Genomic DNA, 18297 nt, shown 5'->3' with positions numbered 1-18297 from the left:
ATAATTATACTTTCAAAATAAGCCTTTGAGGACTTCTCATCTTTTTTTAAATGTTTTTTGGCATCATTATCGTTTTCAACCATGTAACTTTCTAAAGTTAGAAAATACTGAATAAATGTTTTAAAGAAAGTAATACTAAGTGAATATCTGTTTTTGGCCTTAAAAATAAACATTTTACCGAGTACTATAATTAAATTGACTAAATCATGATTGTCAATGAACTCTCCTAAAATAACAGAAACCACATTAAGCTTCATAAACAAACCAATCCTTAAACACATTTTTTCAACTTCCACCCAAAACAAAGACACAATATGACAATACCAAAACAAATGCAGGGTGGATTCAGGCTCCTGACAACAAAATCGGCAATCATCTGACTCTGTCATATTCCATAATTTTAACATTTTCCCTGTGGGTAAGAAGTTATAAATAATTTTAATTTGAAAATAACGATTTTGCACATCGATAGTGGTTTTATAGATTAGTTTGAATATGGCATCCCATGGCAACGGGCAGTCAAAAAAGTCCTCCCATTTTCCATTTGTGTTGTATGAGGCAGCCTTCAAAGATTTCTTTATTAAATAAAAATTATATATTTTTCTATTTATTTTAGTTCCTTTCTGCCAACTAGAATTTCTTATTAGAGGTACAAACTAATAATTTAGTAGTTCCTTAATTAATTATTTGTTTCCATCTTTTCCCAATTACTCCAGTTAGTTGATAAAATTAAAAGCTTGAGCAAGCATCACCATACATAGCTCTAAATTCATCATACTTCATAATTTTACCATTCTCATTGATAATATCATTGACAAAAATGATTCCTCTTTCAAACATATTTTTCCAAAAGAAAGGCTTTCCATCTATTACAATATTAGAGTTCATCCATATTAACTGCTGCAAAATATCGTCTCTTTTTTCTGGCACATAAAATTGAAAACACCACTATGAGTGGATTGTTTCTTTTATGAACCCTGCCATGTTTCCCAGCAGACTCTCTGGGAGGGGATCACTTGTAAAAAAGGATACAATTTCTTTTGATACAGTACATGTTTTTTGTCCAACAGGACATTTGTGTACCACTCAATGTTTAAATACATCTTTGGAACAATTGATGCTTTTAAAGACAGACACATAGCTTCAAGGTTGAGAAGTTTCAGGCCCCCATATTCATACTCTTTGTACAAAACCTTTCTTTTAATCTTTTCTGTTTTGCCGTTCCAGACAAAATCGAAGACCCTCCGCTCATAAATCTTAAACAAGTTTTGTGATGGAGCTGGTAATGACAAAAACAAATAAATAAATTGAGGAATAATTAACGAGTTGGCAATAGACATTTTACCATACAAGGTTAGGGATTTCCCTTTCCATAATTGCATAATTTTGTCCAGCTTTCTTAGTCGATTATCATAATTTACTGAGCCTAGATCTTCCAGATTTTCTGGGACAACAACACCAAGTATGTTAACTGGTCCATCTGTCCACAAAACAGGCACTTTGCGTTCCATTCGAAAGGACGTTCCCTTTAGATTTCCGATCCTTTACATTTTACATTTATCATAATTAAGCTTAAGGCCAGATTGCTGTGAAAATATGTCCAAAAGATTAAGAAGGTTCCGCAAACAATGAGGAAAAATCTTATCTTTGTGAATCAGCCTTTTCTGACATGAACTTCATCAAGAACAAACACAGAACACGCCTCACTGATGCACATCTGCAAGACTCACTCAGAGTTGCAGTGTCAAGTTACACACCAGAGTACAACACACTAGTTAACAGCATGCAATGCCAGGCTTCCCACTAACTGACAAAGAAACAGATAACAGATTTGGTGTCCAGTTCAAAGTGTGACATGATTTAAAAATTTGAGAGTTTACTTTTGTATTTTACATGAGTTATTATTTGTACAAACATGGTGCAAAGTAATTCATGATTTGTTAAAAAATGTTAGTGGCTAGCTAGTTAAAATGGGATATTGTGATTTCACAAGACTGTCTTAGAAGTGATCATTTGAAAATGTTCATTTTGAAAAATGTGCACTTAGAGAAAATATAAAAATAAAGTGTTGCATATTGATATTTATCTGTTTCTATATATAGTTATTGTGAGAAATCATTAAGATGATCAGTGTTTCCACAAAGATAAATATCATTAATTTATTAATAATAACAGAGTTAAAGGTAAATTGAGCAAATTGGCTACTTCTGGCAATTTATTTAAGTGTGTATCTAACTGGTAGCCCTTCGCATTAATCAGTACCCAAGAAGTAGCCCTTGGTTTCAAAAAGGTTGGTGACCCCTGGTGTAAGTGAACGGACACAAACATTTGACAGACAGTTGCGATAGCCAATCAGATCACGAGTTGTTGTCAGTAAGGCCTTCTCGATCATAGACATCTTAGTAGACACAGCATCGACCGCTACTGCCTACTGGCGCTGACGAGACGCGGGGCCGCCATCTTGGAGTGGTGATCCGCTCCACTCAGTGCAATTCATTTGGCAGGAACAATTTAATTCATTTGACCTCACTGAATACCACTGATTTTCACGCGTTTTTTTGTCATACGTGTAGCTATGATGAAGGACACATGTTTTGGTGTGTTTTATTATTCATAGTTTTCTTATCAGTAATGGAATATTCTTATATGCTATGTGACCAGACGTCCGAGATCAAAACTGGGAATATAATCCCAGAGAAGGGGGAAAAAAACGGTCAGCTATTTTTAAATTCAAGAAACAATATGATTAGGTTATATATACATGCGTATATCCTACATAAACAATGTATGAATACATTAGATATCTATATATCTTATAGGGACCTATAGACTGTATCTCTGTTGCTGCGGCAGCAGAGAGTTTATTCTGTCTTGACACTTTGTATTGATATTTTGTATTACATTCTTCCCTTAAATGAAAATGTTTACAGTGATTGTTTTATATGTATTTTTTATGTATGCCGCTTTGGATAAAAGCGTCTGCCAAATACTTAAACATAAACAGATATAAACACCTGAAAGTCTTTATATCAGCTAAAACCACCAATCTGGCTTTTACAATCTTTATCTTCATCATTTATTTCAACTTTATGTTATTCAAATATGACATTTTAAAATGTAATTAATTTAATTGACAGGCAATTCTATTATGGTCATAATAGTTTGCTAATGGCTACGATTTCAGTACTATTGAAGATATTTGCTCCTTCTCAACTCTGGTAATATTCTTTTCACATCTCATCACCACTTCAAGATGGCGGCCGAATTTCTCGCGTCACAGCAGCCAATGCTGCGTCTACTTATAAGATGTCTATGTTCTCGATGGCCTAAGGCAGATATATATTGTGACGTTACGAGCTAGGTTACATAAGAACTCTATTATCCAGCATGCCACAGTAGTGAAGAGCATGCGCAGTAGCCCCAATTAGCTTGTTTAATGTACACTGTAAAAATTTTCACCGTTTAATTACAGTAACCTACTGGCAACTAATGGTTCCAGTATAATACTGTTTTTCTACAGCACACATACTGTGATTTATCACTACAGTTTATTACTGTAAAAGACATCACAGTACTGTGCTGTATCAAATATACGCTTCACAGCATAATTCTGTCATCTGTTTAGCGGCATTACACTGTTATTTTAGTGTATCTACTGTAATATCCATGAACAGTTAATTACAGTAAAATAATTGTAAGCATTATAGACTGAGCTTTACAGTATAATGCCACTAGAAGTAAATGAGTTGAACTTTAAATGTTTCAAAATCAAAACCCCTGCAATCTGCTGGCATAAAAATGACTGGAGAAATGGCCTTGCAAGTTTATGCTTTTATTAACCAATTATTTTAAAATGCATCAAATACATTCAATGTACATTTAGTGCATTTTTCTTATTTTCAGTAAAGCATTTTAACATTTAGAACATGTCAACTTAATTTCAAACTGGAGACAAAACACTGAACACGAGTCCAGTGTTTAGTTGTCGGCTACATAAAGCCCCACTCAAAGTCTGTGAGATGTTTTATAAGGGGGGCTACGTGAGGATTTACAGTTGCTGCCTTTTTCTGGACCAGCTTCCCGGTCTTCTTGGACACCACCTTTCCCTGGCTAGCCTTTGTTCCCCTCTCAGGGTGAACGCCAATGAATCGCCTAAAAAAGAGAGAAAGCATATTAGATATTCTTTTGTGATTGAAGATTACTTGCAGTCGATACAGAACTCCCCTCCCATTGTTAATTTAGGAATATGCACTGCACAAATATTCATATCAATTTTAGGATGTATGTGAGCCTATACCATAACCACAGCTGTAGATGAGTGAATGCTCTAAAACCCATTAAGACAAATTCAGAGAGGAAGACAATGCTAAAGCCTCCCCAACCCCTCTCTCTATTTATGTGTTTTCTCTCCATCTACGGGACCGTGTATTTACGCTGATGTTTCCTGCTTTCACCCATTTAACATATCGTTATCTGCTCATTACCTATCTTCTCTGCATCCTGGGGTCACACTGGTGCATCCTGCCTTTACCCATTCAACATATCTTTACCTGCACATTACCTACCTTCTCTGCATAGTGTGGTCACGCTGGTGCTTTCTGCCTTTACCCATTCAACATATCTTTACCTGCACATTACCTACCTTCTCTGTATCCTGGAGTCTAGCTGGTGTTTCCTGCCTTTACCCATTCAACATATCTTTACCTGCACATAACCTACCTTCCCTGCATCCTGGGATCACACTGGTGCTTCTTTCTTTCACCATACAACATATCTTCACCTGCACATTACCTACCTTGTCTGCATTGCCTCGACCACACCGGCGCTTCCTTCTTTCACCCATTCAACATACCCTCACCCGCACATTACCTACCTTCTCTGTATAGTGGGGTCACGCTGGTGCTTCCTGCCTTTACCCATTCAACATATCTTCACCCGCACATTACCTACTTGCTCTGCATCCTCGGGTCACGCTGGTGCTTCCTGCCATCACCCAGTCAACATATCTTTACCTGCAAATTACCTACTTTTTCTGCATCCTGGGGTCAAACAGGTGCTTCCTTCTTTGACCCAGTCAACATATCTTTACCGGCACATTACCTACCTTCTCTGTATCCTAGAGTCAAACTGGTGCTTCGGTTCCTAATAAGAAGGTCCACAAAGGAACAGAAGAGTCATTGATTTAAGGCACAACATTGGGGAAATGACAAGTCAAATTCCTGAACAGAGGTGAGAAAAGGGGCAAAATATCCTAACAGTATTTAACAGTATCAAGAGGATTTATCTTTGAACAAATTCCAATGTCCGAGGACCTTCCTCTTGGTATTCCAAGTTGAACACATAGTAGGTGGCAAGAAGGGCAGCAAGCCCTGAGATGAAGCTAGGTTGGACGCCTTCGCAGATGACATCACCTTCCATGCTGATCATCCAACGTTTTATTGTGACTTTGTCACCAGCAACTGGTACAGTCAAGAAATGCAGTTTATGTTTCTAAACAGTATCCAATATGGGTAACATTTTAAAGGTATTTGGAATGGCCACCTCACACCCAAGAATATATCGCTCTCTCTTTACTCTGTTTACATCTAGTCTCCCAAGGTGTACTGCTGCAAATCATTACTTTCCAATGTTCGGAATGACAAAAACAACAATGATACAAATACAGCAGCAGGAGAGCATAGTATACATATGTTTAGGACAAACAGACTTATGTTCTGCGCTCCATGAGACACTTACCCAGCAGTATCAGTCGTGGACTGGTCGGGAGGGTCGGTGTCCGCTCCACATCGGCTGCAGTGGCAGACATCTGGAGAAAAAATAGGTCACCATGATGACTTGTGACAAAATATAACATGACAGTTGGGAGCATGATTTAATTAAAATGTAAGAATACAATATTTCTGCATAATTTGGTGGGTAAGAGATTGAAAAACAATAACAAAAAAACATTGAATTTTAGAATATTTATAATATTAATTTAGATGTTTGTATGCTTTTGTAGCTTAATAGTGCTAAACTTACATCTGCAAGGAGTATCAGTGCATCTCTTCTTTCATCAAAATAGGCCATCAACAGCTGGATGATACGAAGAGTCAACTCCCCATCTTCATCCACAGGAAGGGTAGACTGAGCATTATGGTTCTTAGCTTTAGGACAAACAGACTTATGTTCTGCGCTCCATGAGACACTTACCCAGCAGTATCAGTCGTGGACTGGTCGGGAGGGTCAGTGTCCGCTCCACATCGGCTGCAGTGGCAGACATCTGTAGAAAAAATAGGTCACCATGATGACTTGTGACAAAATATAACATGGCAGTTGGGAGCATCATTTAATTCAAATGTAAGAATACAATATTTCTGCATTTGTCCAAACCGTCTTTTTGTTCTGAGTGGTTTAGTTGTTCCTTCACGATTGATGTTCTTAATGCGTGTTTTCATTTGAGTGAGGAATGAAGTAAAACCTCCACTAATGATGGCACCTTCTGGTGTCATATCAGCAAAACTACATGGGTACTGCTTAACAATTTTTTGGCAGATTACGAGACACTCACTGCGCGTTGGATTAGCCTTATACCTTCTCATTTCATCCACAAGGATTCTAATCATTTGGCGTCGCTTGTCAGGAGCAGGTCTCCTGCTGCTGGCGATAGCTGATTGCACTTCAGCAGGCATTTTATCCAATGGGACTTGAAAGGTTTCATGCCATTTACTGGATATTATGGCGGGCTGGCTTACTCCACTCTGAGAACAAAGTTAAGTTCAAGTTAAAGTACCAATGATTGTCACACACACACTAGGTGTGGCGAAATTATTCTCTGCATTTGACCCACCACCCTTGATCCCCCCCTGGGAGGTGAGGGGAGCAGTGGGGAGCAGTGGGCAGCAGCAGTGGCTGCGCCTGGTAATCATTTTTGGTGATTTAACTCCCAATTCCAACCCTTGATGCTGAGTGCCAAGCAGGGAGGTAATGGCTCCCATTTTTATAGTCTTTGGTATGACTCGGCCGGGGTTTGAACTCACAACCTACCGATCTCAGGAGGTGCTGAACCTGGTGAAGAGCTTGACAAGGGCGAAAAGCCAGGCAGTGAAGATGAAGAGGAGCAAGGCAATGGACTGGAGAACAAAGACAGACTTCCGCCTGCAGACTTTTGATGTACCAAGTCATCTGGCAAGGGGTGGAGATCAAGCACAACTGTTGTAGTTTCTAAAACGCATAGAAATAAAGCAAAATGTATACATCACTACATTCAAAATTTCTCCCATATGCATGCATGGCAATTCAAACAATTGTTTGGAATACAACTGCATTAAGGCTTTTGGGAGAACTGTAGAATATCTGACAGGTGCAAATCTCTACTCGAATGTATTCATTCTATGTCAAAAGAGTGTTATTCTTTCTCAACAATTACTGTAGCTTTAACTAGATGGGAGAACTACAAACACAAGATTGATAGTTACCCATTTGGAATGCCTCCAGAAGTTTCCTTTTCTGGATAACAGGCAAGAGGTCTTTGATCTCATCCTGCTCTACATACTTGAGGTCTGCTTTTGATTCCACACCTGAGCTTTTCAGTGTTGAGACGACCAGTTGTACAATATCCTCAGACAGGTTGGGTAAAGTTCTGAGGATGATGACTTTTATTTCCTCACAGATGGATGACATGAATCTAGAATATAGGGACTGAATGGTGAAGAATTAGTGAGGACACGCCCCAAATAAAATATTCAGGCAGTGGGTAGTAATCAAACAGCTCTGCTTGACTAACAGAGAAGTAGATTTCCTGCATACGTGTATTGTAATAGGCATTAATGTAAGGTTGACGAACAGCCTGATATACCTCAGTGATAAAATACACTGTTACATTTTTATGAATGACAACCTTTTAAATTTTTCCTACAACAAGGCCATCATCATTACGACCTATAACAACAAACATGTTGCTCTTATACAGGTATGTTGTCCCTTTCACAGTCACGTGATGACTAATGAGGGTATTTTGAGGATCAAAGTTAAGATGAGCAATTGACTGTCTCATCTTTTTATTGTAGTCTTCCACAATAGGTTCAGTTCCCTTCTCTTACCTCAACAGATGGTAGAAACAGGGTCCCAGAACTGGGGGGGTGGTATTTTTAAAAATTTTTTTTTTTTATAAAGAAATACAATCATGTGTGCTTAAGGACTGTATCCCTGTAGACTGTATTGATCTATATTGATATAATGATATATATATTGTGTGTTTTATGTTGATTTAATAAAAAATAAAAAAAATAATTTTTTTTCTTGTGCGGCCCGGTACCGGTCCGCGGCCCGGTGGTTGGGGACCACTGCCGTATATCATCGCACTTCCCGCTACTTGAGACGATATTACAAGGTAAACCTTCTACGCTATACATATCAGTCCTACTCTTGCCATATTTATGGCGACGGCTGTGAGTTTTGAAGGTTGAGAAGTTAATAATACCTGGGATTTATATAGGATTTATATAGCGCTTTTCTAAGTACCCAAAGTCGCTTTACATGTTAAAAACCCATCATTCATTCACACCTGGTGGTGGTAAACTACTTTCGTAGCCACAGCTGCCCTGGGGTAGACTGACGGAAGCGTGGCTGCCAATTTGCGCCTACGGCCCCTCCGACCACCACCTGTCATTCATTCAACATTCATTCACCGGTGTGAGTGGCACCGGGGGCAAGGGTGAAGTGTCCTGCCCAAGGACACAACGGCATGGTAAGAGGCGGGGAGCGAACCTGCAACCCTCAGGTTTCTGACACGGGCGCTCTACCCACTACGCCATGCCGTAGTTGTAGTTGTAGTGCATTCAGGGAATAAACAATGCATTAGGCATACAAGCATGTGTCTAACATACACAAATACATTGCTGCAAGTCGTAGCACATATGTTGCAAGTTATCATCTTTTTGAGATGACTATGACATTATGATCACTATGACAAAAATGAAGAAAACCTAGCTAGCTAGCATGCAGCGGTACATGTGGTCAACGATAGTGTCTGTGATGCTGACTGTGACCCTATGTCATTTCGGACTTTATAAATATATATATAAAGCAATTCAAACAGAAAATGACACATCAAGGTACAAGTGACTCTTACCTTGTTATCAAAAACACACCAGTAGGATGGATTTAGGTGATTGTATAGCTGGCGGTGGCAGCAGGTTATCGCTTAATCGCTCGTCCATCCATCGGTACTTGGCAACTTCAGTTATGATGTGCGGAATGATACTTGAATATTGATAAAAGGAGTGCCAGATCTTTATGCTCTAAAATTGATTTTCAAATCAAAAATGTCGACACTTTGATAGTACATGTTTTGAGGTAAAATATCATTAATAGCAACACAATGGGAAGTAGTATTGAAATATTGTATAAATGACACGGTTTAGTGGGAACTACTTTTTCTTCCACCTGGGTACGTGTTATGCGTGAGAGCAGCAGATCGAATTGTGGGCGGATCTAGAAACAAGTCTGAAAAATACTGTATTATACTGTAGGTTGTGCAGTAGCTTACTGTTGGTCGATATTTTTTGTAAAATGCAACAAAATGTACAGTACTTAACTGTATTTAAGAAGAACAGTATATAACTGTAATTTTTTTTGGTATTTTTACAGTAATTTTTTACAGTGTAGACATGCCGGCAGCTGGATGTTATTGATGAGCACGCTGTGGAGTAAACTTTAAGAAGTCAGCCAACACGCCTCGTCTGCATCTTTTATGATTAGACAACATAACATATATTGGCAAGGTAATTTTCAAGAAGGATATGTTAAGAGAAACTACATCATGTGAGACCATGTCGGCCAACTCCGATAGCTAGCTCAGCTGTCGATGAAATGTCAGTTCAGATATTTTATTTATTTATTTTTTCACGTTTAATATGTTTTTTGCAATTTAAATTTTGACAGTACCACATGAGATATGTTTTAATTGCTGATGCTGGTTTATTGATTTTTAAATGCACCAGAAAATAGCCCGTTTTGTACAATGGGCAGTAGTGTGTAAATGTGTTTCTGTATAGTATTTATCCAGCAATGGTCATGTGGTGACATCAATGACGCTATTTTGAGAGGTAATCTTAGAAGTCGGACATCACTGAAGGCCTAGGTGGGAAACGCACGGCCCGCCACTGCATTCAACACAACAACAGACTTCCACGATTAAAGTTGAAAAGCTTAACGATATAAAAACGACAGGACAGTGACTGCAGTGTGAGTACAAATGTTTACAAACCCTGTTTCCATATGAGTTGGGAAATTGTGTTGGATGTAAATATAAACGGAATACAATGATTTGCAAATCCTTTTCAACCCATATTCAATTGAATGCACTACAAAGACAACATATTTGATGTTCAAACTCATAAACTTTATTTTTTTTTTGCAAATAATAATTAACTTAGAATTTCATGGCTGCAACACGTGCCAAAGTAGTTGGGAAAGGGCATGTTCACCACTGTGTTACATGGCCTTTCCTTTTAACAACACTCAGTAAACGTTTGGGAACTGAGGAGACACATTTTTTAAGCTTCTCAGGTGGAATTCTTTCCCATTCTTGCTTGATGTACAGCTTAAGTTGTTCAACAGTCCGGAGGTCTCCGTTGTGGTATTTTAGGCTTCATAATGCGCCACACATTTTCAATGGGAGACAGGTCTGGACTACAGGCAGGCCAGTCTAGTACCCGCACTCTTTTACTATGAAGCAGTGACGTGCGGTGAGGTTCATGGCTGGTGAGGCACTGACTTCATCACAGTCAGATTTACAAACATATGAACCCTAAAGAGTATCTTACTCACCATTTGATTGGCAGCAGTTAACGGGTTATGTTTAAAAGCTCATACCAGCATTCTTCCCTGCTTGGCACTCAGCATCAAGGGTTGGAATTGGGGGTTAAATCCCCAAAAATTATTCCCGGGCGCGGCGCCGCTGCTGCCCACTGCTCCCCTCACCTCCCAAGGGGATGGGTCAAATGCAGAGGACAAATTTCATTATACCTAGTGTGTGTGTGTGACAATCATTGGTACTTTAACTTAACTTAAACTTTACACATACAAACTGTAGCACACAAAAAAGCACATTTAATTAAAAAAACGTTATTATGGTCTTACCTTTACTTATAAATGAAGTCCATACGCCGCTGTTGTGCTGGATTAATGCACCCCCGCTGCAAGATTGAATCTATTTAAAAAAGTTATTTAATAAGAAACCAAAAAGTGCAAAAACAATAATGTTCGTGTTGGGGGAGTTGTGAATGAATGAAATATGAAATCCGTGCTGCAGTCTGCAGGTGAACCTAATGTTGTGGCCCTGCGGTCATTCACAACTCCTCCAACACGAACATTATTGTTTTTGCACTTTTTGGCTTGTTATTAAATAACTTTTTTAAATAGATTCAATCTTGCACGTGGAAAGTTTAAGTGTGGGCTTTAGTTGATATAACACTCCCGTCAGGGGGTGCATTCTACGGCGGGGGTGCATTCTCAACCACCAAGAGGCGGGATTACTGCGAGCCTCAGCCAGTGCGTCTTTTGCAGCCGTTTTATGATTGCTCAGCACAAGAAATACGTTACACACATACAGTTGTTGACAAAATACACTGTACATTATATACCTCAGCTAACTAAACTATGGAAATGTATAATATAGTTCATATAGCAATACAGTCTCACTGCACAGCAGGCCAGCAGTTAGCCGAGTCCGCAGTCCATGTTGAGGCACAACGCAGTATTTGAACGGCAAATGTGAAAATTCAGCGATTTTGAATACAAATAATCTAAAACTGGTGAAGTTAAATGGAAAATAACTTTATAGTATAATCACTGGATACATATAACAATTTCATTAATTTTTTTTCTTTTTAAATTTTTTTTCTTTCCATGATGGCACGTGAGGCCCCGCCTCACTTGCCTCCCCTGACTGCACGTCACTGCTATGAAGCCACGTTGATGTAACACGTGGCTTGGCATTGTCTTGCTGAAATAAGCAGGGGCGTCCATGGTAACGTTGCTTGGATGGCAGCATATGTTGCTCCAAAACCTGTATGTACATTTCAGCATTAATGGCGCCTTCACAGATGTGTAAGTTACCCATGTCTTGGGCACTAATACACCCCCATACCATCACAGATGCTGGCTTTTCAACTTTGCGCCTACAACAATCCGGATGGTTCTTTTCTTCTTTGGTCCGGAGGACACGACGACCACAGTTTCCAAAAACAATTTGAAATGTGGACTCGTCAGACCACAGAACACTTTTCCACTTTGTATCAGTCCATCTTAGATGAGCTCAGGCCCAGCGAAGCCGACGGCGTTTCTGGGTGTTGTTGATAAACGGTTTTCGCCTTGCATAGGAGAGTTTTAACTTGCACTTACAGATGTAGCAACCAACTGTAGTTACTGACAGTGGGTTTCTGAAGTGTTCCTGAGCCCATGTGGTTATATCCTTTACACACTGATGTCGCTTGTTGATGCAGTACAGCCTGAGGGATCGAAGGTCACGGGCTTAGCTGCTTACGTGCAGTGATTTCTCCAGATTCTCTGAACCCTTTGATGATATTACGGACCGTAGATGGTGAAATCCCTAAATTCCTTGCAATAGCTGGTTGAGATAGGATTTTCTTAAACTGTTCAACAATTTGCTCACGCATTTGTTGACAAAGTGGTGACCCTTGCCCCATCCTTGTTTGTGAATGACTGAGCATTTCATGGAATCTACTTTTATACCCAATCATGGCACCCACCTGTTCCCAATTTGCCTGTTCACCTGTGGGATGTTCCAAATAAGTGTTTGATGAGCATTCCTCAACTTTATCAGTATTTATTGCCACCTTTCCCAACTTCTTTGTCACGTGTTGCTGGCATCAAATTCTAAAGTTAATGATTATTTGCAACAATAAAAAATGTTTATCAGTTTGAACGTCAAATATGTTGTCTTTGTAGCATATTCAACTGAATATGGGTTGAAAATGATTTGCAAATAAATGAGTTATACTTGTATAGCGCTTTTCTACCTTCAAGGTACTCAAAGCGCTTTGACAGTATTTCCACATTCACCCATTCACACACACATTCACACACTGATGGCGGGAGCTGCCATGTAAGGCGCTAACCAGCAGCCATCAGGAGCAAGGGTGAAGTGTCTTGCCCAAAGACACAACGGACGTGACTAGGATGGTAGAAGGTGGGGATTGAACCCCAGTAACCAGCAACCCTCCGATTGCTGGCCCGGCCACTCCACCAACTTCGCCACGCCGTCCCCATTGTATTCCGTTTATATTCACATCCAACACAATTTCCCAACTCATATGGAAACGGGGTTTGTAGATTACGATAAAGGGTAAAAATAACAACAACAACTACAGCTTTCACATTTTGTTACTGTTTTGGCAGCCATCTTAAATGTCGACACACACATTATATATATACACAGTATATACTAGGGCTCTGAATCTATGGGTGTCCCACGATTCTATTCAATATCGATTCTTGGGGTCACAATTCGATTCAAAAACGATTTTTTTTTCAATTCAACACTATTCTCGATTCAAAAACGATTTTTTTCCCGATTAAAAACGATTCTCTATTCATTCAATACACAGGATTTCAGCAGGATCTACCCCAGTCTGCTGACATGCAAGCAGAGTAGTAGATTTTTGTAAAAAGCTTTTAAAATTGTAAAGGACAATGTTTTATCAACTGATTGCAATAATGTAAATTTGTTTTAACTATTAAATGAACCAAAACTATGACTTATTTTATCTTTGTGAAAATATTGGACACAGTGTGTTGTCAAGCTTATGAGATGCGATGCAAGTGTAAGCCACTCTGACACTATTGTTCTTTTTTTAATTTTTATAAATGTCTAATGATAATGTCAATGAGGGATTTTTAATCACTGCTATGTTGAAATTGTAACTAATATTGATACTGTTGTTGATAATATTCATTTTTGTTTCACTACTTTTGGTTTGTTCTGTGTCGTGTTTGTGTCTCCTCTCAATTGCTCTGTTTATTGCAGTTCTGCCTGATCCACAACAAAACTTGTGAATCTGGACTTATGTCATTAATCACATATGAAGTTGAAGGGGGATACATATTATTTCAGCATATTTATGTGCACCCGGATAATGTGTCCCCAGTCCTCTATCTTACCAGGGCACATAGCTCCGCCCAGGACACAAAGAAAGCTATGTTGACATCCAATGGACACACTTAGAACAGCGGTTTCCTTCGTTCAAAAATGTCAGCTTATTTTTATACTTGGCAAACCCATCAGGCCCGCCAACAGGTTTTACCCAGCCCTCCAGCCACACGTTTGACACCCCTGTTTTAGTCTATGGAGTCAGCCCTATGATAGGAGTGTTAAAGTTCCACATTTTTAATACATACCTCATTAACTTTTTGTCGTTTTACAATCTTTAGTTGATCATGTATTCATATTCCTCACTATAAATAAAGTATCTTGCAGTGTTATGCATTATTAGAGGAACAATTACATGTATTTTCTGCTTGGTTGAGTAAGCAGCAAGTATGCTTCCGTGTTTTAGCCATTTATAATCAGCTCACAGAAAGGTTCCACTCACCTTTAATAGACGACAAACCGTCAGAAATCATAATGACAGGCGATGAAATTCACGCAACTATACCGGTGTTCGTTTGTGACTCCATTCTAGCATCTTTTATGGATGAAATCCACTTGTGTCCCCTTCCCATCTTGTCTGCTTTGGCATTTGAACAACTAAGAAATACACAGAGAAACTAACTCATTCATGTTTTTTTTTCCCCTGCAAATATGGCCTTGTTTTGATTTGACGTGGCGTCTGCTGGGATACGTGACATCATGTCTTGAAGCTTTGTGGTCTATTGTCCCTTTTTCCGTCTAGGGCATGCAAGTCAAAGCATTGTGGTTGTGTCGACTCTTTGGTCAATGGCTGCAATTAAAGGCCTACTGAAAGCCACTACTACCGACCACGCAGTCTGATAGTTTATATATCAATGATGAAATCTTGACATTGCAACACATGCCAATACGGCCGGGTTAACTTATAAAGTGCAATTTTAAATTTCCCGCCACACTTCCGGTTGAAAACGTCTAGATATGATGACGTATGCGCGTGACGTCAACGGTTGATACGGACGTATTCGGACCCATTGAATCCAATACAAAAAAGCTCTGTTTTCATCCCAAAATTACACAGTATTCTGGACATCTGTGTTGGTGAATCTTTTGCAATTTGTTTAATGAACAATGGAGACTGCAAAGAAGAAAGTTGTAGGTGGGATCGGTGTATTAGCGGCGGACTACAGCAACACAACCAGGAGGACTTTGAGGATAGCAGACGCGCTAGCCGAACGACTTCACCTTGACTTCCTCCGTCTCCGGGCCGCCAACCGCATCGGTGATCGGGTGAAGTCATTCGTCGTACCGTCGATCGCTGGAACGCAGGTGAGCACGGGTCGTGATGAGCAGATGAGAGCTGGCGTAGGTGCAGAGCTAATGTTTTTAGCATAGCTCTGTCGAGTTTCCGTAGCTAAGTTAGCTTCAATGGCGTCGTTAGCAACAGCATTGCTAAGCTTCGCCAAGCTGGAAAGCATTAACCGTGCATTTACATGTCCAGAGTTTGGTAGTATTGTTGATCTTCTGTCTATCCTTCCAGTCAGGGACTTATTTGTTTTGTTTCTATATGCAGTAAAGCCCGATGCTATCACGTTAGCTCGGTAGCTAAAGAGCTTCGCCGATGTATTGTCGTGGAGGTAAAAGTCACTGTGAATGTCCATTTTGCGTTCTCGACTCTCATTTTCAAGAGGATATAGTATCCGAGGTGGTTTAAAATACAAATCCGTGATCCACAATAGAAAAAGGAGAGAGTGTGGAATCCAATGAGCCCTTGTACCTAAGTTACGGTCAGAGCGAAAAAAGATACGTCCTGCACTGCACGCTAGTCCTTCACTTTCACGTTCCTCATCCACAAATCTTTCATCCTCGCTCAAATTAATGGGGTAACAGTCGCTTTTTCGGTCCGAATCTCTCCCGTTGCTGGTGTAAACAATAGGAAAATGTGAGCAGTCCTTCCTCCGGTGTCGTCACGCTACTTCCGGTACAGGCAAGGCTTTTTTTTAATCAGAGACCAAAAGTTGCGAACTTTATCGTCGTTGTTCTATACTAAATCCTTTCAGCAAAAATATGGCAATATTGCGAAATGATCAAGTATGACACATAAAATGGATCTGCTATCCCCGTTTAAATAAAAAAAATTCATTTCAGTAGGCCTTTAAATGGTAAGGTAGGTATATCTACACAACCCAAAACCAGTGAAGTAGACACGTTGTGTAATTTGTAAATAAAAACAGAATACAATGATTTGCAAATGCTTTTCAACTTATATTCAATTGAGTAGACTGCAAAGACAAGATGTTTAATGTTTGAACTGAGAAACACATTTTTTTTTGTGCAAATAATCATTAACTTAGATGAACTTTTCCTCTTTGGTCCGGAGGACACGACATACACAGTTTCCAAAAACAATTTGAAATGTGGACTCGTCAGACCACAGAACACTTTTCCACTTTGTGTCAGTCCATCTTAGATGAGCTCAGGCCCAGCGAAGCCGGTGGTGTTTCTGGGTGTTGTTGATAAATGGCTTTCACTTTGCATAGTAGAGTTTTAACTTGCACTTACAGACGTAGCGACCAACTGTAGTCACTGACAGTGGTTTTCTGAAGTGTTCCTGAGCCCATGTGGTGATATCCTTTACACACTGATGTCGGTTTTTGATGCAGTACCGCCTGAGGGATCGAAGGTCACTGGCATTCAATGTTGGTTTTCAGCCTTGCTGCTTACGTGCAGTGATTTCTCCTGATTCTCTGAACATTTTGATGATATTACGGACCGTAGATGGCGCAATCCCTAAATTCCTTGCAAAAGCTCGCTGAGAAATGTTTTTCTTGAACAATTTGCACACAAATTTGTTCACAAAGTGGTGACGCTCGCCCCATCCTTGTTTGTGAATGACTGAGCATTTCATGGAAGCTGCTTTTATACCCAATCATGGCACCCACTTGTTCCCAATTAGCCTGTTCACCTGTGGAATGTTCCAAATAAGTGTTGGATGAGCATTCCTCAACTTTCTCAGTCTTTTTTGCCACTTGTGCCAGCTTTTTTGAAACATGTTGCAGGCATCAAATTCCAAATTAACTAATATTTGCAGAAAATAAAGTTTTCCCAATTCGAACGTTAAAGTATCTTGTCTTTGCAGTCTATTCAATTGAATATAGGTTGAAAAGGATTTGCAAATCATTGTATTCTGTTTTTATTTACCATTTACACAACGTGCCAACTTCACTGGTTTTGGGGTTTGTATTATTGCTTAGGAATACAGTAGTGTTGATAAGATAGGGTCATGTGCACAGTGATAATACACCCCTGTGTTATCAGCATCACCATGCATGATGACAGGGGGGCAGGGGGATGGCTACCGGTCATAACCATAATAAAAGACCAGGCTTTAGTGTTGGAAGCAAAGCGCTGGATGGCTGCAACTCTGCCTACTGAAGAGGTGCAGTGATTCATGATGTCACATGGTGAGCACTGGGTGACTCATCCACCAACATCCTCACACTGCAGAGCAACAGAAGCCCTTCTGCACATATGTACATGCGTACACAAACGTAGAGCGCAAGTCAGCAGCTTTGATAGGAAAAGCTATAGACGGGAGCACGTAGACTGTTATAAGAAATGAAAAAAACACGACTAAAAAAATGGTGCATGCAACACAAGACTTGGAACTTAATTCAATGAATGTTAATATGCACAACAATGCAGCATCCTGCTTCTATTTATTATTCGTAGCCTCAAAGCATAGCAAGCATTCTGTTGATTATTTGTTCACCCGATGAGCTATTATATATTATAACAATACTATAGTAGTCTGTTTCATCCATGCTTAACAAAGCCACATAAAGGAACTTACCCTTTAAAAAGTAGGAAGAAGCTGAGTTTATTCAACCCAACCCCTTTCGAATAATTCTGCAACTAGTCTGTTCACGACCTGCGTTTGATCATTCTAAAACCTTGTAAACAAAATAAAAATAACACAAGTAAATGACAGAAACATTGTATAATGAACACAGCTGGTGTACACTAAATTAATTCAGAATATATGCTAACAGGACCAATGAACTCACTGATATTAATGCTGCAAGGCACATACAGGTTGTGGAGCAACATATGTTGCCATCCAAGCAACGTTGTCATGGACGCCCCTGCTTATTTCAGCTAGACAT

General features: G+C 39.5%; 1 protein-coding gene across 6 annotated transcripts in view; it reads right to left on the bottom strand.

Moving 5' to 3' along the window:
- Positions 1-3865: 3865 nt before the first annotated feature.
- LOC133662266 (AP-1 complex subunit sigma-1A) overlaps positions 3866-18297 on the bottom strand; it is a 66839-nt gene continuing 52407 nt past the window's right edge. The window contains exons 4-9 of one of the 6 annotated variants that reach the window (XM_062066114.1): positions 7458-7680; positions 7027-7203; positions 6193-6262; positions 6022-6126; positions 5737-5806; positions 3866-5459 (exon numbers count right to left, since the gene is read on the bottom strand). In XM_062066114.1, coding sequence (XP_061922098.1) covers positions 6093-6126; positions 6193-6262; positions 7027-7203; positions 7458-7680 — 504 coding nt within the window. In that variant the 3' untranslated portion in view covers positions 3866-5459; positions 5737-5806; positions 6022-6092. Of the gene's footprint in view, positions 5460-5736; positions 5807-6021; positions 6127-6192; positions 6263-6573; positions 6741-7026; positions 7204-7457; positions 7681-18297 lie in introns of those variants that run through there. The other 5 variants (XM_062066113.1, XM_062066115.1, XM_062066117.1 and 2 more) reach the window with 5 other exon arrangements.

This window comes from Entelurus aequoreus, linkage group LG12 (assembly GCF_033978785.1).
Source record: "Entelurus aequoreus isolate RoL-2023_Sb linkage group LG12, RoL_Eaeq_v1.1, whole genome shotgun sequence".
NCBI lineage: Eukaryota > Metazoa > Chordata > Actinopteri > Syngnathiformes > Syngnathidae > Entelurus > Entelurus aequoreus.
The sequence above is the reverse complement of the archived record's forward strand: the minus strand, read 5'-3'. Positions and strand labels throughout refer to the sequence as shown.